Source organism: Uranotaenia lowii, unplaced genomic scaffold, assembly GCF_029784155.1.
Source record: "Uranotaenia lowii strain MFRU-FL unplaced genomic scaffold, ASM2978415v1 HiC_scaffold_726, whole genome shotgun sequence".
Classification (NCBI taxonomy): Eukaryota; Metazoa; Arthropoda; class Insecta; order Diptera; family Culicidae; genus Uranotaenia; species Uranotaenia lowii.
This window is the reverse complement of record NW_026598674.1, coordinates 4178-25000: the sequence shown is the minus strand read 5'-3', so window position 1 is coordinate 25000 and position 20823 is coordinate 4178. Positions and strand designations below refer to the sequence as shown.

At 40.3% G+C, this 20823-nt stretch overlaps 1 protein-coding gene across 3 annotated transcripts; it reads right to left on the bottom strand.

Annotated features, from left to right (window-relative positions):
- Nucleotides 1-408: 408 nt before the first annotated feature.
- Nucleotides 409-20059, bottom strand: LOC129760698 (transcription factor E2f1-like). Of its 3 annotated transcripts, none has more exons than XM_055758354.1 (4): nucleotides 19590-20059; nucleotides 1161-2036; nucleotides 941-1095; nucleotides 409-868 (listed from the first exon to the last, which is right to left on the bottom strand). In XM_055758354.1, exons 2-4 carry the CDS (start codon nucleotides 1848-1850, stop codon nucleotides 424-426), a joined length of 1290 nt encoding a protein of 429 aa, XP_055614329.1. In that variant the 5' UTR covers nucleotides 1851-2036; nucleotides 19590-20059; the 3' UTR covers nucleotides 409-423. The 3 variants fall into 3 exon arrangements, with proteins under 3 accessions (XP_055614329.1, XP_055614331.1, XP_055614330.1); XM_055758356.1 differs by having other exon boundaries at nucleotides 19919-20053; XM_055758355.1 differs by lacking the exon at nucleotides 19590-20059 and adding an exon at nucleotides 11373-11646.
- Between the last annotated feature and the right edge of the window lie 764 nt (nucleotides 20060-20823).

Here is a 20823-nt window from a genome sequence, read left to right as displayed (position 1 = left end):
ATTCAGATACACTCCTTTATCCATACATAAATAGAAGAAAAACTATTCAGGAGAAACGATAGTTCAGATGAGCTTTGAAGACTAATCGAAACTCTTTTAGGTTACTCCACGCAAACTCACAGAACTCGTAGTTTGTTTTTTTTAATTGATACGCACTGTGGCGACACTGCAACTGGAAGCTTTTCGCGGTAACGTTTCGTATCGTAACACTATGGATGACTCCAAACGTGAAGTATTATACTTTAAAAATCAGATTGTTTTGTAGGTCTTTTGAAATTTGGCAAGAACTTTTGATGCACTATATCTTAATTTGAAGAATAATCTGATAGCAACGTTATGGCGTGGTTTTAAGAACACAAAAGCAAAGAGGGGGGTAATTTTTAACAAAACATCTTATGGACAACGATTAAGACTCGGTGACGGTCAAAAATCACTTACCACCAATTTAGCCTCAGGTGGGGCCTTAATCAACACGATGATCTGCTCCTTGAACAAGTCGATCGAGTTGAGATCCTGGCAGGTGACGTACGCATGCTTGGCGTGCTGGATGTCGTCGTTCGGCGTGTTCTTCATCTCGACGATCATTCGGTCCAGCATGTTCTCCTTCTGCTCCAGAAGGTACCGCTCCCGCTGTATCCGGTTGTTCTTCTCGATATTGCACAAAGAGTTCCCACACTTCCATTGGATATTGTTCTTGGACTTCTTCTCCAGGATCCCGATACCCTCGAGCACGTTGGTGATGTCGTAGATACGACGCTTTTGTACGTTCAGTTTGGCGGAGGCAATGTTCAGATCCACCACCCCGTCGGCCGATTCCTTCAGCAGGTCGATGAACTTTTTCGTCAGCAAACCCAACGAGGTATCGTACCTGGAGTGCGAATGTAGTGAAACAGAAAATCAAGAATGGCGGTAAATACGAAACCTTTGATACGGGACAAACCTTGTTCCTTCGGAGTATCGCTTTTTCGACGATGAGGACGAAACAGACGAAGTCGGAGTGGAGCAGGTGGAGCTTGGCGTTTTAGAGCTGCCAGAGTGTTTGGCAATTTTGGCCGGCGTTGGCGAAAGGCTGGATTGCGGGCGACGTTTGACGGCCTAAAATGTTTAGAATTGTTTAGTTTTTCAGGGTGTACAAAGTCTTATATTCAAACAAAACCTACTTTGAAGTAATTCGTGATTTGCGGATCCCCACTGGCACTTTTGTGTTGCGGATACATTCCGCCGCTCCGTACCGGTGTAGTCGTTTGCCGAGCAGCATTTTGCCGTGTGGGCGTAACCACCGTTGGCGTTCCGGACGAGGAGGACGACGCCGTTACCGGGCTGCCATTGTGATGGTGGTTCTGCTGAAAGTTGCTGCTGGTTCGGCTACTAAAACTACTACTGCTACTACTGCTAATGGTTTGATGACTATTGCTATTAGTACTAGTTCCACTATTACTGCTAAGAAGGTGATGATGGCTCTGCTTGTGGGACTGCTGGACCGATTGCTGCAGCGTGGACTGCTGCTGGTGAAACTGAGGCGTCACACCGTAACCGTACCCGTGGTCCAGCAGGTGAGAGCTGACCTTGATATCCGGCTTCACCTCTTCGTAGTCTTCACTGGACAGGTCACTACTGCTTCCGACGGAAGATTTTCTGCTACCGCTAGTATTGATGTTGAGTTCCGCACTGCCACTGTAGGCCATCGTTCGATTTGTACTACCGCTGTTGCTGCTGCCGCTGCCATTCGGTCCATACGACTCGCCAGTCTTTTGTTTCACTATTTCCATACCCCCTCCAGTCAACCTCGAGCGGCCACCGGATGGTGCTACATGATGCTGCTGCTTCTGCTTCGATTGAACTGTATACATAGTCGTCGGTGGTCTCACCGAGCGATGGTGTTTGATGTGACCCGCGCAGAACCCGAAGAAGCGGGGACGATTCACCGGTTTGTGATCCGCACACTACTATCGTTCGATTCGCATCGGAAGGTTCAGAAATGCCTCTCTAGCAGGACCCAAAAGGGTATACACGTGGTTCGGTTGCGATGCTCAGATCTGAAAACGAAAGGAAAAAAAGTTACTTAGTGAATAGTCGGACACGTGACATTTTAATGAACATTTAGTTGAAACTCAAGAAAAACACTCCACTATCATTCAATAATCAATAAATTTATAAGCAACAGCTGCGTCATTTTAGTATTCATATTTACGTGGCATTAGTTCAAAATTGTGCGTAGACAGACAAGAATTGAAAAACAAAAACAAATCCGGCCGAAAATTTGCTGTTGAACCATAAATTCAACGCTGTTTCATTGAACTTGTGCCACATTCATTGAAAGTCTGGAAAGTTAACTATTAAATGCCCAAAACGCATTGTTTACGAAACAGGCAGCTTTCTCGTCTCGAAGTCTGTCCTTGTGACTGAAATTATCTGTCCATGTGGGCAATCTTCAGAAACCGATAGAGACAGACAGAGACAGAGAGGAAGATGCAGCTGCTGCGGATAGGAAAAAAACAACCTCTTCGATGCACCCCTGCCCTGCTATTTGCAAAAAAATAAAGACACTTTTACTTGCAGTTCTGATTAGCTGCCTAGTTGTAATGCAGTCTTTTTTTTTCGTCTTCTCTCGACCTACCATCAGTCAGTCAGTCAGTCAGCTCGCATATGTTGCCTAGCTGGTAGGTAATTCCTGCTTACACGACAGTATCATAGCTTCCTGTACAAAATAAAAGCAGCAAGTACCAACCATTCAAAAAACCAACAGCAAGAACAAGGCAGACACACAATTTTCGGCCATTTAATTTTTGCAGCTTGCACAGCCCAGCCCGGTTTTTATCATCTCATTTTTCTTTTGGGGAGATTTTCTTCCTTCGAGTCAGCCGTCATTGTCGAGCATCATCACCATCATCATCGGTATTCGGTAATTCGGTCTCGAAAATATTTTTTCACTGTGTTATTTATTGTGCTTGCCATGAGCAGGCAAATGAAATTCGCACGCATACATCAATCGGTCATCGATCTGAATGTGCAGCGACGAGCAACATGGTCGAAAAGTGCAATCATCCAGGAAATGTGACGATAATATTTAGGGTATTACACAATTGAGATAGGCTTGTTTTAAAATAAGATTGGAATCCGTGCATTTTCTCAAAATACCTCTATTAATGAACAACAACTTTCCAATGAAGTGCTTTTGGTTAGGGAATCTAGACTTCAACGTAAGGAATTAAAATATTAAATGCATCGCAACGTTAGTGACGCAATAACACTTTATCAGAGCCTTCAACCGTAAGCTCGTTTTTCCTATCTAAGTAGTATGACACATTGCTCTGCAGAACAGAAATAACATGGGTTATTTCATAATAATGAAGGTTTGACTTTCCAGAGGAATTCATTTCACACGGAACGCGAACCTGTTGAATGATGCCCCAAGATTTCAGGTTCATCTTACTGGCTTCTTACTTTAAGCAACTTAGTTTGTACCGAATTTTTACATGAATAACATCACTTCAAATGACAGTCTCAATAACACTCGCCGTATCAGATCCCAAGTATCATTTCTTTCTCACGATTCCTGTCTCATATCTCAGGTCTCAGGTTTCAGGATGTTTGCTCGTCCGTGAGTCCTGAACACGGGACCATCCATCACAGCACACGTCCGTGGCTTTACAAAACTACTCGGATGATTCCCGGCGAAGACGTCATCCTACACCGACTCGAGTGACTCATCCGCCGACGACGGGAAATCACTCGATCTGAAATTATTTCGCGGCGTGAATACTTTTTTTTCCTACGAAGTAACTCGTCTTATGTCTCAGCCGCAGATCCAAGGTCCAATGTATCAAGTCTTCCTTTTCGGATCTCATGTCCAAAGTCTCAAGTTGCCGGTCTCATGTCCCGGATCACAGGTTTAAGAACCCATGATTCAGGTCTAAATGCCAAGACTCAGGTTTCACATCGGTTTCAATTCTTAGACCTCAAGTATCAAGTATTCGCAGGTCTCAAGTCTCACAACTCAGGTTTCATGTCTAAGGTCTCAGATCCAAGGTCTAAGGTCTTAGGTCTTATCAGATGCATGTGTCAGGTCCTGTGTCCTAGATCTCAGGTCTTAGCACTTATGTTTCAGGTCCAAGTATCAAGTCTAAGGTCCCAGACCCATGTCTCGTGTCTCAGGTTTCAGTTCTTAGACTTTAACTCATGTCTTGTGTCTTATGTCTCAGGTCTCATCTTGGACCTCAGATAAAAACTGACATTTGGTTGATCAACAATGTTCTTTATAAATCCCTTGATTTTCAAGTAGGAATTCACAGATAACTACTGTTTAAAGAATTTGTACACAAGAAGATTGTAGCCTTAAAAGAATAGCACTGAAGTAGTCTAGCTGATAGGCCGGCGCGAGTCTGGTAACCCAGACGATTCCGCAAGTATCGGCAAGAAAACTTTTGGGTTCGAATCCCAGAAGTTACCAACAGGTAAGATGTGTTTCATTGTATAGAATAACTAAGTGCAATGAATATTTCAGAGGGAATTCATCTGGAGTTGATCTGAAGAGGCTATTGCAAGCGGAGTGGAGTTCCATCTATTGTAGATCTCTGAAGGTTGGATGCCTTCCCTCGACGAACCATCGGCCGTGGAAGCCTAAGAAGCAATTCCAAGGCCAAGCTATACAGACGTTGGCTGGACTTGCTGAACTATACATTACATAGATACACAAGAGGTTAATAGCCTCAAAGAATTCTCTTTAGCTACACTTCTATGAAGTCAGTAGACTTGGAACTTGATCAATCAGGCAACCTCAAGCGAAGAACTTCGTGGTTAAATGACATCCTAATGACTCCGATCCGACTACCTTGCAATAGTTCCTTACTCGTTGACCTTACTTGGCTACTCTACGGTAAAACCATGGGGAGGTCGTCGGGCCAAAAATTTATTGGAAAGTCGATCCGAGAAAAAGACCTTTTAATGCCTCCGGCCTGGCGACCTTTCAAGGGCTCTAAAGGGGGTATTATCGGAGCCATAGAAGGAGCCTTTTGGGGCGTGAGTCATAAAAAAAAATCGTGTCGCTGGAAAAGGTGTTTAGCCGAATAGAAAGTTGAGGAGCGAAACGAAGCAAAGTCGACGGGCTGAAGCTGCTGTTCGATCGACAGATCAAAAGTCACTGGAAGATTGTCGAGTCAGAGATCAGATGAGTGGTTGTTGAGCCGCAGAAAAGGCTTCGAACCAAGAAGAGATTGGCGAAAAGAGTGGTAAACCAAAAAAAGGTTTTACTCGGGACTTCATTGGAAGGTCGTTGAACTTGGAAGGCATGGTAGTTCATCAACTACCTAAAGTCATTGACATAACAATAAACTTTTTCGGGAAAGCTACTAACATCAAACATGTCTAAGTTTATGCCTTTGAAGCACGTATTTTTATTGTCGGTTCCAATTGAAGGCTTTCATATGATTGATCAGACGTTTCGTTAAAAAACTGAGGAAGTTCAGGAGCTTAGAATCATTAGGATTCAAGTGGCCAATCGCTTACCAAGGTCTCAAATTACTCTTACCACTAAACACTAAGCGTGGATTTGTGGAGGGATGACGTACAGCTGGTCTCCGTAGCAAAAAACATCACATGCGTGCTGCATTTCCTTGATCTCTATCGACTACACGACACGGACTTGGCCGGCGTCGTTATTGGTTCAATTTAAAGAAGGAGGTATATTGCTCAAATCTCAAATATTGTTTGATGAAGGTTTATGCCAAATTATCCTGAGTTTTATTTATCTTTTTTCATAGTCCCAAAACGCCTTGAAGCCGTAACAACCTAATCGTTACGAACGTTACAGGCTTTCAATACATTGAATGCAATGAGGTTACAGCCTACATTTTACTTGAAAGGTTCACGAAATTGAGACATTTTATTTAAAACGATTAATGGGCTTTATAAGACTATCGTTAGGAGCAATTCAAGGCTTGAAAAAAAAAATGAGCCAATAACCACGACGCAATAATTGCCGAAGAGCGTTAGCTGGTAGGTAGGTATTTAATATGGCTTCATTCTACTTCCCGGTGGTAACTTGCAAACCAAAAATGATCCTTTTTTCGCATGACTGGGCAACATTTTTTGTTGTTGTTGGTTTGGTTCGGTTGTTGGTTTGGTTCGGTTGTTGGTACTCTGAAGGTGGTGAAGGTGCCCTCGGGGGGTAGCAGCAGAACAGCAGAAAAGTGCATAGCCAGAATTTAAAGAATAACATTAGGTACATCGACCGACGATGGACCGGTTTGGTCACTTTCTCGCCGTCGTCGGACCAAAGGCGAAAAAAAACAAGGAGGATACCATCGAGGGAGGCCGGTTCATTCCCAAAATCAATACACAGGATACGTGTTACATGCGGTGGACGACACACAAACACAAACGTGGTCCATCGATTCCTTCGCGGTTCGCTACCCTGGAACAGGCCCCTCGGCGAACCAACAGTGCGCACATAAATCCTGTCATTGGCCTCCCTCCATCCGGCACTCCGGATAGCACTCCTAGCAGCAGTTATTAGAACGCACTCACACTTTCTTCGCACTTTCGATTGATAACTTTCGCGCGCCTTTCAAGCGGCGAAAGAGAAAGAGAGACGTTATTGAGACCATTACGTATGGGAAGAACCGGTTGTTGTTGTCACCTCCTCCGATCCAGCAGAGCGAGAGAATTCTTATGCAATTTGGAAATAATCCTCCGGTTTTGTTTTGATATTCGTATCATCATCAACGAATCAACGGGGGTACCCAGAAGAGGTCCCACAACGGCAATCGAGCTGCCGGCAACACACACAGCCAGGTAGATTCTCCAGAAGAGCCATCTCGTCTCAGACCAGAGCAGGCCACAACTGTATGGGTGAAGTTTTCCCTCGACCGACGGCATTGGTAGTCGTTCCGTGATCCGACGGCCAGTGCGGCCTATGCGTACACCGGGCGACTGGCTGTGTGTTTGGCTACACGGTTGTTGATTTTCGCCAAATAAATTACTTCTTGTTGTTGTTTTCACAGTTTCACCAGTCCGCTCTTTTCGGTGTTTTTCTCGGTATTGGTTCAGGCAGGGTTCCGTTCCGTCCTCTGCCGCGCCTCTGTTTCACACGTTTCAACTTCTCTCGCTGTGCCCATCCTTCGGAGGGACTCCTTCAGAGGTACCAAGGATCGTCCAAAGATTTTTCTGGATTGATAAAAATGAGAAATATTGTAGGCCATGAAATCTACCCCAGATTAATTTGATTTCATATAATCTTTCGAAAGGTTCGATGTGGTTCGCGTTTGTCCCTGGAACATTCCGATACAGAAAAAGGAAGAAGATGGAATGGACTGAGACTGAGCTCAATGCTCCCTGTGGTTTGTAATTTTATCAAATATTTTTGTACAGTCCAATTTTTGTATTCGGGATGAGGAAATTCCGGTTTTTTTTATCTAAAAACGTAGTTTTGATCGAAATTGAACCGGGGATAGCAATAGAGAGAGAATTCTTTGTATTTGGAACGGTAATGATCAAAATTCCATAATTACTGCCCAATTTGCAACAATTCGCATTTCTCCCTCTAAGCGCTGGTTTCTCTCATTTCAACACAAATTTACTCCTTTTCTCGCACAATAGGACATAATTTTAATCATTGGCAGCAACATTTGCGTGATCATTGGCGTATCTTCTCTCTTTTTCGAGGTCCCCCGGTCCAATTGTGCGAGAAAATGAATCATTTTTGTTATATATTGCTTCACAATTTGCAATAACCCGCACATTTTCTCTCTCTTTCCTTCTGAGCACTGCTTTCTCTCAATTGAACTCAATTTCTTTCATTTTACCGCACAAATTCCCACAAATTACCACAGTTTGTGTGATCATTGACGTATCTTCTCCCTTTATCTCAGTCCCCCGTGTTAAAATGAGAGAAACCAGTGCTCAGAGAGAGAAATTAAGCGAATTATTGCAAATTGTGCAGTAGTTGTGGAACTTCGATCAGTACTATTCCTAATAAAAAGAATTCTCTCTCTCTATTGCTATCCCCCGTGCCAACTACTGAACGTGGGATGGAAATAGAGGCAGAATTCTTTATATTTGAAATGGTGATAGATGATCCAAATCGCACAATTTCTTTCTCTCTTTGAGCACTGGTTTCTTTCATTTTAACTCAAATTAACTCATTTTCTCGCACAGTTAGCCACAATTTACCACAATTTCAGTCATTGGCTGCCCAAGTTGGATTGGAACTAAGTCGCCGGTGTCATTCAAGGGCGCTAGAAATCGAGATCAGGGATCGTGAGTAGAGACGGGAATGAGATTTGCAGAGAGGCGCTTGAATGGAATCCAGAAGAACATCGAGGAAGAGGCAGACCCAGAAACTCGTGGCGGCGAAGCCTAGTCGCCGAAATACGAACTATCAACGAGACTCTTGACTGGGACCAAGTGAAGACGCTGGCTCCGGATCGTCAACAGTGAAGGTGAAGAATCAAGAGTCAAGCCATTTTCGTGCGACGTATTTCTGTGAGTGATGCAAGCCGAAAATGCAGCGTTCGTTAGACCAGAGGTACGTTTAAATTATGTGTGAAACTCGGTAAATCTGCAACAAAGACGTTTGAAATGAACAAGCAGGCTTACCCGGATGTTCCTCTAGCAAGAAGTGGTGTGTTTCGCTGACACCAAGCCTTTTTGGTGGGCCGGGAAGAGGCTGGACGATCTTTGAGTTCGACAAACACCGACAATGTGTTGAAGGTCTTCCAGCACGGTCTTCATCGTAGACCTCTTCAGGCCCCCAAAAAGGCATGATGCCAGCGAGACACACCAATTCTTTGTGTGTAGAATGATGTTTCTATTTCATTTTCGACATTAGGTCTTTAGTTCTCAAAATGGCGTCCAAGCAAAAGGAGCTACGAATCAGAATTTTGTAAACGCGTCGTGAAAATCAAAACTACACACGCGCAGCAATAGCAAAATCGTTGAATGTGGCGAAATCAACCGTCGCAAAGTAGTAAAAGTGTTCGGGGAACGTATTTCGGCAACTAGGAAGCCGGAATCTAGGGGAAATCGAAATTCGGAAACCTCAGTGACGAACAGAAGATTGGCTAGCACTTCCAAGCACACTCCAATCTCTCCGTTCGAGATGTCGCCAATAAGTTGGAGATATCATCTACACCCGTGCATGGAGCTTAAAAACGACCCGGACTATCGACTTATAAGAAGGTAGTGACTGCTAATCGCTATGAAAAGCAAAACCCTACGGCAAAAACAAGATCTCGGAAGCTGTATACGACATTGTTGAAAAAGTTTGATTGCGTGGTAATGGACGACGAAACCCACGCCAAGGCAGACTTCAGACAGCTTCCTGGACAAAAGTATTATACAGCAACCGGAAGAGGAAAGGTGGCAGACATTTTCAAGCATATTAAACGATCAAAGTTTGCCAAGAAATATCTCGTTTGGAAAGCTATCTATACCTGAGGCTTGTAAAGCGACATTTTCGTTGCAACCGGGGCCGTCAACCAGGAAATTTACGCAACAGAGTGTCTTCAAAAGCGATTGCTGCCTTTCCTGAAGAAACATTATTTGTCTATGCTGTTTTGGCCGGATTTGGCATCCTACCATTATAAAAAAGGCCATGGAGTGGTATGCCGCTAACAACATTCAGGTTGTGCCCAAGGATAAGAACTCTCCCAACACACCAGAACTTCTCCCAATCGAAAAATATTGGACGATAGTTAAGCAGAACCGTAAGAAGACCCAAAAAACTGTAAGCAATGAGAAGCAGTTCTAAGCAAACTGGCATTCTGCGACGAAGAAAGTGGATAAAGTGACTGTACAAAATCTGATGTCAGGCGTCAAACGAAAGTCTCGCCAATTTGGACTAGGTCGACCGGAATCTTAACTGAGTATTTTTTACGTCTTTCATACATATTGAACTTCAAGGTTTAATTCCATATGAAATTGAGCGTCGTTGAGCAACATCTTTTGAGATACAGATTCAGCTTAAAATGTGGCATGAGACTTTCAGGTAGAACAAGGAACAGGAGGGAAGCCTCCGATTTACAAACCTTTGTTCAAAATGTTTAGCTCGGATGTGCTGCTATCGGTCTTCGGTGTTCATTCGAATTAACGTTCCTTTCCTAACGCAATTCCTTGAGCCATGATGAAGAAGTTAAATTTCGCGTGTTACCTCAATTGACTAAAATTTACTTTGAAGGTGTAAGCTGCAAAATCTAACGTTTCTAATTTTTCTTACTAAACTAAACAGGGTCCAGGTCTTGTCAAAGATTATTATTCCGTTCTTAAAGGTTCAAACAATTGCTTTAAAACCTAAGCTCTTGGAAAGTGCATTTATAGAAATCCGATGTTCTGGATCATACCATCTGCAACTTCATTGCTCTTACAAACTTAAATTGCGTCACAGTTTGCAGTTTAGTATTAGCTGAAGTGCGTCGTTTTGTCCCTAGAACCAAGGCAGAATTTTTACTCGCATCCATATTGTTTTACCCCTGACATCTCGTCCGGCAGGCTCCTTTCCTTGAACCTTACACTTTTTTCCGTACCCTGCAAGAACAACAACACCGAGCAGGAGTTCGCATTCCAGTTGGTTGTTCTTTGCAGCAGCACTTATGCTGCTCGGGCACTCAAATTATGTCCCCTCTTGTTCTTTGCTGCAGAAAGCATCGCAACACCATCCGGGATTTCATTTCACAAGAGGCAAATGAACGGCAGAACCCGCAGCTTAAGATGTAGGCACACTACGGTAATTATGCTTCTTTTTGTTTCAATGCTGCCGAAGTTTTTTTTTTGTGTTGCTGTTCCAAGCGGCTTCCAGCCTAAGCCGTATAGTTTTCAAGCTCGCTTTGCAGGGGGTCAAAGGAACATCTGTGTAGAATTTTGCAGCATATTTTCGCCAGACGCATTCGATCCTTTGAGTTTTTGCAATATGTAGGAATTCCCGTCCTATAGGGTTCTTATACTATTCCGGGGCAGGAAGTAGCACGCGCGGTCGATTTTGCACAATTTGATCCTTTTTTCTTGTGTTGCTCTGTTCGTTGAACCATTTCAAATACACATCTCCGCTATGCATCGCACCGCACTTCTACGATCGAAGTGTTGTTCTAATTTGCCTAACAAATCTGTCCGAACGACGGGCTACCATTATTATTTGTCGGGTTGGTCTCCATCTTTTTTTCCTGCTGATGTCTTCGTCCTTCCCGCCTTCCTTGAGGCTGCCATGCCAGCCATATTGCCCGTCCACGAACCTCTAGCGAGCGGCGTTAACAATAATCGATGCGCTATTTGAGTTTAGAGACACGAGTGCGAACCGAACGAACGCAGGCCAGGCAGGATGATGATGATGAAGCGTAGTTTTCGAAAATGTGGGTGCTGAAAATTGAATATTTTGATCTTACCACGGCTTTCCGAAAGGTTCTGCGGCCTCCACTGGTTAAATTTTGCTACTCATTCTCCTAACTTCCTTCCTTCAAAGCAAAACAAGTAATGGGGATTACCCGACGAAGATGGGCCTCGGAAAAAGGCAAATGGCTTCGAACGGAAATCCAATTTTGTCTAATTATTGAGTGGCGGTGGCGGTCGAAAAATATCCCTACTTGTGGCCCCGAAATATTACGCGTACACAACTCTTCTGGCCGTCCGCACAAACCAAAGTGGCAAGTGGATTGAAGAATCTGCCGCTTTGCTATGCAGTGTTGGTGTTTGAACCGCGGCCCCGAGACACGCCGATGCTACGCCAACGTCCGCACTTCAACGACGGGCACTACACTGTCAGGGTATTTGAGAACTTTTAGGCGCTTTTTCACAGCACGATAGCGATAACACATCCCCATACAAAGTTGCTGACGGACGGGTTTGTGCGAGAGAAAATATTTGAATGGCCAGAGCTGCCAGCCGATTGGCCATGCTTTTGTCAATGAGAATATGTATAGTTATCGAACATTTTTAGAACTAAATTCATTTAACGAATAAATCAGTAGCATTCAAAGTTCACATTTGTACGAGTAAAGGGTACACAATGGAATTTAAAATTAAAAAAAGGCGTGCGATTTAGGTGCTAAGTCACATTTGAAGCCGACATGCTTTGCAATAAACTTTAATGGACTTCTTGTTTCCATACGGCAATAATTTTGAACTTCTACATATCACAGTTAAAAAATCTCCTAATTATCATAAAAATTTAGGATCCTGGGATTTTCATCCTTTTGGATGAGCCATCTCTTAAACAAGAATAATCTTAATCTCATAAAGAACTAGCTTTTGGATGTAAATAGAATTTGATTTTATATAAAATCATATTTAGGAACTTGAAAGCAGTGTTCCGAAAATCACTCATTTTCAATGAATGGTCCTTTTTTGCCGGGAAAATTCCAATTCTTTCCAAAACAGAACTTTACTGCCGTTCCACGCAAGACTGGCCCATGTGACTTTTGGGTCATTTTCACTTTTTTGCTGGTAACACTCTCTTTTAGTGTCAACTATCGAATAAAAACACAAACAAGTATACTTTGTTCTGAACCATAGAGAACAGACGTACAAGCTAGCCCACGAAATTTGTGTAAAATGTCCAACGATCGTTTAGTCCCAATTTTTGAGTTTTTGGCTGGGCCACCAGATGTCTCCAAACACACCAAAGAGAACTGTCAAAACCAAACTGAGAAAAAAAATTTTTTGGTCAGTTTTGAACAGGTCGTAAGAACTGTTTGGCATGTTTCAAGAAAATTGCAGTAAAAGTTTCGTAACACTTTTGTTTGTTTGCACAGAAAAAAATATCTTAAAAATTAATCGCTATTTTGTTCAAACTTTAAGTGCTAAATTTTGGACAATGGAATACAATAGTGATACTTGAAAGTAGCCCGCTTTTTTTCGTAGAACTAGCATCGGTATGCGTTATGATTCTATGCAAATTGTCACTTGGAGCATTTTTGGCTTTTTTTTTGCTATTTTTTTGCAGGTAGCGTTATTTTTTTTTTTTTTTTTGCAAAAAACATTGTTAAATGATTATCTTGAACTGTTCACTGCGAAAAACCTGTCGGTGATTTTTAATTTTAAAAATAAAAAAATTTGGAAATATAGCTGAAATTGCAATCGCGTTTTTCTTGTTTGCACGTTTTTTCACATAGTCTTGCTTGGAACGGCAGTTTAGTAAATTTAGACTACAAATATCTTCAAAATTTCTTCCGAATGTTTTTTTTTAAATATCACTTTTTCATTCAAAAGCTACGTATCTGATGTGTTGGCAGTAGCAAGAAAAATACCAATTTTTGAAAATCAATTTACCGTACCGTTAGTTACAAATCTTTTTCAAAAAAAAGTTAAATTGAAGAAAGAGACCTAAAAATTGATTCTACTTACTTTTTTAGAGATCTCTGGAGGAAAAAGCCATAGCATAATCATTTTTAAAATCATCGAAATTTTTCACCTTTTCTACATTTCTTCCTAATTACAAAACGTCAAAGATTCTTTTGACATCCCGAATACTTTGCCTTGCTCAAGGTGCGTATATGTAGGAGGTGTAACGATATTAGAAATTCCCAATTCAGCCATTTTGATTCTGCCACTACGGAGTTCTTGGAGTCTGTTTACCAACAAAGGCATCAGTTCAAACAAATTTACCGATGTTTACAAACAAACTCATTGAACCTCGCCGCGCTCTCCTCGCCTATTTACTGTAAATATCAGAAAACCTTGTGCCTTACTCACTAACAACCTAGAGCTATTTAGACTATTTACTATCATTAAGGTACACCGAAGCAAGTACAAACGGATTTCACCATAGTTCAACTTTCATATGTTCTAGAAAATTATGTACAACATAAAAAATTAAATTAATTCATAACAAACTCCCGTTGAAAGTAAAAATATCAAAAATGTTGATAAAAATGAATGGAACCATTGTAAAAAAATCTTAATTTACACTTGCCTCGTTTGTGAGGGCATATGAAAACGCAATGCATTTCCCAAACTAACTTATAGGTGGGGGTCAGAGTTTCGGTCTTACAAAGAATTTAATACGTGTTTCGGTTTGTTCGTAAACTTTGATTGATAGCTGGTGTTTTCCTGCAGTATAGGGGAGAATTAATCAAATCAAATATTACATCGAATATGTGTACAAGAACTATATACACATGAGCGGACATCTGTTTTCTAAACATTGGAGTAGTTTTTATGTTGAAATCTCCTTCAGTTTTTGAGAAATCGAATTTTTTTTTACTGTTGTCAAAATTGCCGAACCTCAAACCGTGCGGGCTAAATGCGCCTGATGGTGGCATACAAAAGCACTCTCTTATTCGACTTTCCAATCATCATGAAACCATCATAAAAGCTTCAATTTGTTTAACTTCTAAGGTTCATTTGAATAAGAAACAAAAATCAGCCAACTTTTTGTTTTGAACTTCGTTACGTATAATTCTCAAAAATTAAAATATTACATCAAAAGGTATCAAAACCTTGTATGATTTTTTAATTTTTTCGGGTTGGTTTATTGATAAAATTATTTCTTGCCTTATGTTCAAAGCGTATTACCCTCAAAATGCATTGATTAGATATGTTGTCTTGTCAGCCATTTCGTCATACGGTCGTAGGGTCATTTAACCCGATAGGCCCATTTAGGAAACTTTTCCCCTACATTATTTTTGGGACTCCATTTTGGCTGACTGTTGTTTCAGGTAAAAGACATTCATTTACGAAGACATTCAAGAATTTTGAATGTACGCTCCAGAAACCACAATATGGGGATACAAAAAAGCGGATTGAAAAGCCCTTTTTTGTAGCCAAAACGTAAAACAAAAACTCACTTTTTATGTCTAGTACGTACTTGAATTAGTATGTTTACAGTACAGTGTTTCGGTTAAAAAAATTCAAAGAAAGTTCAGTTTATGTATGTCACATTGTTTTATTTGAGCTTAAACAATAATTTCTAGAAGAAATTTTATTTTTAATTTTTTTTTTGTAACAGAGAAAGGTTGAACGTTCGCACTTGCCTCGTTATACTTTATCATGTTTTGATGAGCAGTAAAAGAGGAGCTAAAAGCAGGTCAGTCTCATTCTAACATTATCCCGGAAACTGACTTCAGCAGGCTTTAACACGTTGTAAAATGAAAAATGAGGCCAAATAGGCGAACCGATACAGAAAGTATATCAAATATGATAACTGCACCAGTTTTTGATTTTCATTTTAATTTTTTTAATCGCAGGACTAGAAGCGTTACTTTTAAATGAAGTAAGGGCAAAATAAGTGAACACATCAAGTTAAAAATTTCATCAATAGGGAAATAACAAATTTCAACCAATAGATCGAATGAGCAATTTATCAATTTTAAAACAGCTTTTTATAAAGATTTATGAGAAAAAAAGTTTATCACATGGTACTACAAGGTGGGCATCAAACTGAGTAAATTTTGATTCTTTTTTATTTTTTTATACCTAAGGTCTAAAAAATTTCGTTTGTATTTAAAAACACATCTTGAGTTGGGAAATCTTAACTTTTAGGTTTTCAATAGAAAAATCTAAAATTATGATTTGAAAAATAAATATGATCTATCTATTTACTATGGAAAGCATTTTATCGTTTTTGTGTCACTTTATAAATTCTTTAAATGATTTTTTTTTCTGGCGAAGAACTTTGTCGAAAAATATCATTTAGTTACAAGATGCATTTTGAGCCATAACAAAAAAAATTAGACCTCAAAACACCTCAGAATCAAATTGTCTAACCAGCCCAAATACATTTTTAGCTATATTCAGTACTGAAAAACATCTCAACAAATTTTAATGCACCAAGAATACAATTGGCAGTTATAAAACCTAAAAAAGAAGAGTATTAAAAAAATATATATCTCATTTCTTAAACTTTTCAAATTATGCCTACTGAAAAAACTATTTTGTTTTTTTTGCATACGTTTTTTAGTAAGAGGTCAAAAAAATCTAGAAAAAAAAATCTCAACGAACTTTATTTCTTTCTTTATTTCTTTCTTTATTGGAGGGGAAAAAGCCCATATAAGTTGGATTGGATCCCTCTCATATGCGCGTAAAAACCCTCATCTTTTGCATCAACAGATTACAATTTAAATCCAAATGAACTCCGAACTCATTATTCCTACAGCAGAGGGTAAGAAAGACTCAAAATCGCCTTGCATTTTTTAAAGAATACATACACATATAGAAATATATATACATACGAACATATGGAAAACTAGAAAAATTCGAATAAATTTTCGATACATTTAAAATTTGAGTTAATTTTAAACTTGAATAATAAAGGATAATAAAGTTAAGAATTTCACGCATTTGAAAAGACATAAAATGTTGCAACAATATGAGAATTCACGACCTGCATTCAAACACTGTATGAGTGAAGAAAAACGCCGCTAGCTAAAAGAGGGATGAATCATGAATTAAAAGGAATCTTTTGATTGCTTTGATTCGATTCAATCAAGTAGAGTGAAATTTACGATCCAAAAATGTATGAAAGACTATTAACAAACTTTGGGATTTTGTTATTAATTTGGTACCCTAGAAAATGTGATGCATTATTTATTATCGTACATTAAATTCCGCATTTAACTGCTATAAACTTTTAAAGTCACATTTCATATCCGAGAAAAAAGCTACCTATTTAACAAACATATTAAAAAGGCTAAAATTAACTTAAAAAAAAAATTAAAAATTGAAGAAAACAAAATTGAAATGAAACAATGATTTTTAGAATAAGACGGTCGATTGAATCTTGCAGATGCATCACTTGTTAGATATTTAGAATGTTCAATCGCGTATCATCAGTTTTTGGTTTTTGTTTATCTCGCAGCACATGTAATGTAATTTTCGCAGGGAGCTTTGGATAAGCCTAATCTAGGCCTAAGATTAACTAACTATACAAAATATTGCTAGATTGTAAGGTGTGTTACTTTTTGGTACTCGATGTATCATTTGGATTAAAATTGTAATCTGCTGATACAAAAAATGAGGGTTTTTACGCGCATATCAGTTGTTGGATTGAATCCCAACTTATATGGGCTTTTTCTCCTCCAATGAAATTTTTGAAAAATCAAGAGCAAATTTTTGAAGATTAAATGTATTCAATTGTTAGAAAATAATAAAAATAGTGACTTTAGTGACCAAATTAAAAAAAAAAAGTAGCTGGTGAGGGACTAGCTCAAAAAAGTGACAAAATAACTTATATGTTACCAACTTCTAGCTCCGAATAGCTAATTATATGGTTGAACATTCCGAATCCGGTTCATTTGTCTATCAGGGATTCATCAGTGAAGCACATTTGTTCAGCATTGTCGTGTTCATACTTAGCATTAAATGACCACCTTAGAACAATACGAGAACGATGACAGTTTGTCAAGTTTTGATTAATTTTCTGCACATGTACTGATGTAGGACATAAGGCTGAGTCGATTTGGTGTCATTTTTAAATTTCTCTAACCCTGGGGTCTAAAAAGCTTCGTTTTGGTACAAAACTCATCCATGATTTTTGCTAAAATTTAAGTAACGTTTACATGAGTAAATTTGAACTTTAAGGTTTGTATGAAAAAAAAAATTAAATATTTTGTTTTGAAAAATCAATATCATTTTTGTGTGTTCTGTGGAACCGAACCTGCTAATGGTGTTTGTGCAAATTTATGAATTATTTAAAGCAAATTTAAAGCAAAAAGGCGGTAGCTTCGTATCTTATTAGGCAAAAAAGTTGTTAGCTGTTTAACAGGGGTTGTCTTTTGGTATTGAAAAACAAAAAAATCAATTGACATCACTGCTGGGTGCCACGTAAGGTATTGCATGATTACATTTCATGCAATACTTCGCGAGGCATTAGCAGTGATGTCAATCGAATTCATTGTTTTTCAATGCTAAAACACCTGTTTTTTTCAGTACAAAATATTCAATTTTCCCTTACAAACCTAAAAGTTTGAATTTATTCATGTAAACGTTACATAAAAATTTTGCAAAAAACCATGGATGAGTTTTGAACGGAAACGGAGCTTTTTAGACCCCAGGGTTTGTGAAACTCAAAAATGACCCTAAATCGACTTAGTCTTTTAAAACATAATTAAAGTCCACGAAGAAAATTCAACCGAGTAATTCAGAAAATTTCGTGCTAAATATCGTAGATTGCAGGAACGAATTTTACGAATTAAGTTTTTTTTTGAGTCCGCGAGAAATTGAATCGCGAATTCTAAAATTGAACGTTGTACATCTCGGGTACCACTGAACCATATTTATAAAAGTTGAAATTCGTAAGTTACTCGAAATTTAATGTTTAAATTTTCAGAACATTATTTTATTGGTTAATTTACAATTATATTCTACAAGTATCTATCAGGTAGAAAGCCGTATACAAATATATCACAATATGTAATCAAACATCGTAAACCACGTGTTTCCTTGCACAAATTCATCTAGTTGAGCAAACTACCTGCTTTCCCCTATTGAAGCATGTCTATGGAAGAAAAACCCTTCAATATCTGATGATAGTTATGAGCAACAACAGTTCTGGCAACGCGGACAATACGGAGAGACGATATTCGTTCGATTCGACGGCATTTTGGGAGGGAGAGCGACCCGAAAACAACAACAAATGGTACCTACTGCTACACAATTTGATGTCTGGGTGTGTTTTCATTTTCTTCCTCAGCCACAAAAACTAAAACCAAAAGCTCCATTTATAGGTAGGTACACATCGAACGAGAAGAAACGGAACCCCTATGTTGTTGGGTTGGATGGTGAGAATTTTAGACCGACATCGTCGCAGCGAGTAAGGGCGCGCTCCAAATCGGATTCCCACCAACAATAACAAAGTCGTACAGTGTTTCGATCCGGTAGATTGGTGGTAATGCCCATGCCTCGACCGACCGACATATACCTGAGCCCCAATGGATGGGGGATACGCATATTACAAGGTTATGCGCAATTTTAGAGTATCGAGAGTTGGATGTTATGCTGCCGCGAATGACATTGGCAGCTCCATCCAACGCATAGGCTCTAAGCCATTGATTAAAGGGTGTTGCGTCGTGTAGGAACACATGGTATTTTTTTGGATCTGACGAAGGCTGTTTATTCCATTTAGCATATGGGAAGGTTGCGTTGCACAGCTATCGGATTTTCGAAGGACGGAATTTGCACCTATTGAAACCGGGTGAATGGCAATCAAGCACACCCCAGTACTGCGTTCAAATTGAGTTCGTGTAAATTTAACAAGAACCTTCTGCCTCGAAGCAATGCGAGGGGAAAACTCTTGGAGAAGCAATGGAATTGGCTTGCAGGAGAAGCCTTTGGAAAAATGCGACGCACAAGAATTGCCCTCGAAAAGAAAGATGAATTAAAAATTCGAAGGGGAGAGACCGTAATTTGTGTGCCTTAGAATGCAGGACGGCTCACATCGTGGTGCTGTATCACGAAACGCGGCGCATAGGCAGACATGCCAACCCTTCGAAAAATGCACTCCGGTGCAGTGATGCTTGACGCGGTGAAGCAACTAACAATCATGTTCCCCCAGGACTGGGGTAGGTGCAACATCATCATGTTCCCCCAGGACTGGGGTAGGTGCAACATCACAGGGGGTACTACCTTATACTATACAAGTTTGCCGGATAACGTAGACAAGTACTCACAGGTTATCGATTTTCATCGCGGACCATGGCGTGTTACTGCTGTAACAATTATCGGAATTTTCTCGTTGCTGCGGTGGCAATTATTTTTGCCATCATAGCTGAAAATGACAAAGCAGATCGTGGCTGCGCTCCTTCTTTTTGACGGTGGACGGTCACTTTTTCGCCGGAACCGGAGCCGGCTAGATTGCAGCACTACCCGAAAAGAACGATATCACCACTAGTAGATATCGGTTTCGCCACTCAACTCAACAGATCATTACACTCCAGAAACCAATTAAATCCGCCTTTCTGGCTAAACAAACACCAATTTTTAAAGCACATTGACACACCAGGAAAAGATGTCTGCCTGCCTGCTGGCAATTATGTCTGCGCTGTTCCTCCTTCTCTCAGTAAGAAGCAAAATACGCGATTCTCCTCTTCCTCAAAAAGTCACTGATGCAAACTGCCTGCTGTTGAACTAAAGACTGAAATTCGATTCTACACTCTTCTATACCGTTGCCCGACTGGGTTGGATTGGAAGCCGCTCTTCTGCCTCTGTCTGTGCGGTATACTCTTATGTTATTGTGAAGCCGGGAGACCTTTTTGCATCACGGTATTTGTGTGCCTGTGAGCCAGCCAGCACCAGCAATAATCGATGGATGGATGTCTTGCTTGATTCCCTTGATTCGGGGCCTACTGACGGATACCACCAGTCGCAGTCCATGTACGGACTATTTCTCTCTGCCTCTCGGATGGTCATGTGTACTGGTGTAGGAACCGGGTGGTGAGTGACAGAAAAGCTGCCACTAGATTCCTCGCCATTACGTACCGGAGACTAGAACTTCGAGGCGTTGAGACCATAAGGTATTTTCATTCAATTTGGTTCTCCCAGAGCATCAACAAACACTACACATGCTTCCGTTTTTGACACTTGATTGAGACGATGTGCGTGCGCTACACGGGACAGATGTCGTCGTCCGCAGCCGGATCGAGACCAATGATTTTTAATTTTAACCTACTTGCACTGTTGCGGATGTCAGCAGAGCCGAAAACGTTTATTCCTTCCCAATTTTCGATCCAGTTTGGGGTCTGATTCTATCTACTTAGAAAATAAGACTCCGAACTAAGGTCGTCAGGAATCGTTGTTCGGGGCATGCGCGTAAGCTACGGAAAGTTCCAAATTGGCGCTGAATGGAACCTAAAAGTTAACTAAAACGTACACTGCCAAAGTAACCCAAAGGCATAAAACAACCTA

What these genes read in the sequence shown, in the direction of transcription:
- LOC129760698 (XM_055758354.1), bottom strand. Translation starts at nt 1,850, where the DNA reads ATGTATACAGTTCAATCGAAGCAGAAGCAGCAGCATCATGTAGCACCA. An exon ending in AAATCACGAATTACTTCAAA is followed by an intron (nt 1,096 to 1,160) that starts GTAGGTTTTGTT and finishes TAAACATTTTAG; the next exon opens with GCCGTCAAACGTCGCCCGCA. An exon ending in CGATACTCCGAAGGAACAAG is followed by an intron (nt 869 to 940) that starts GTTTGTCCCGTA and finishes TTCGCACTCCAG; the next exon opens with GTACGATACCTCGTTGGGTT.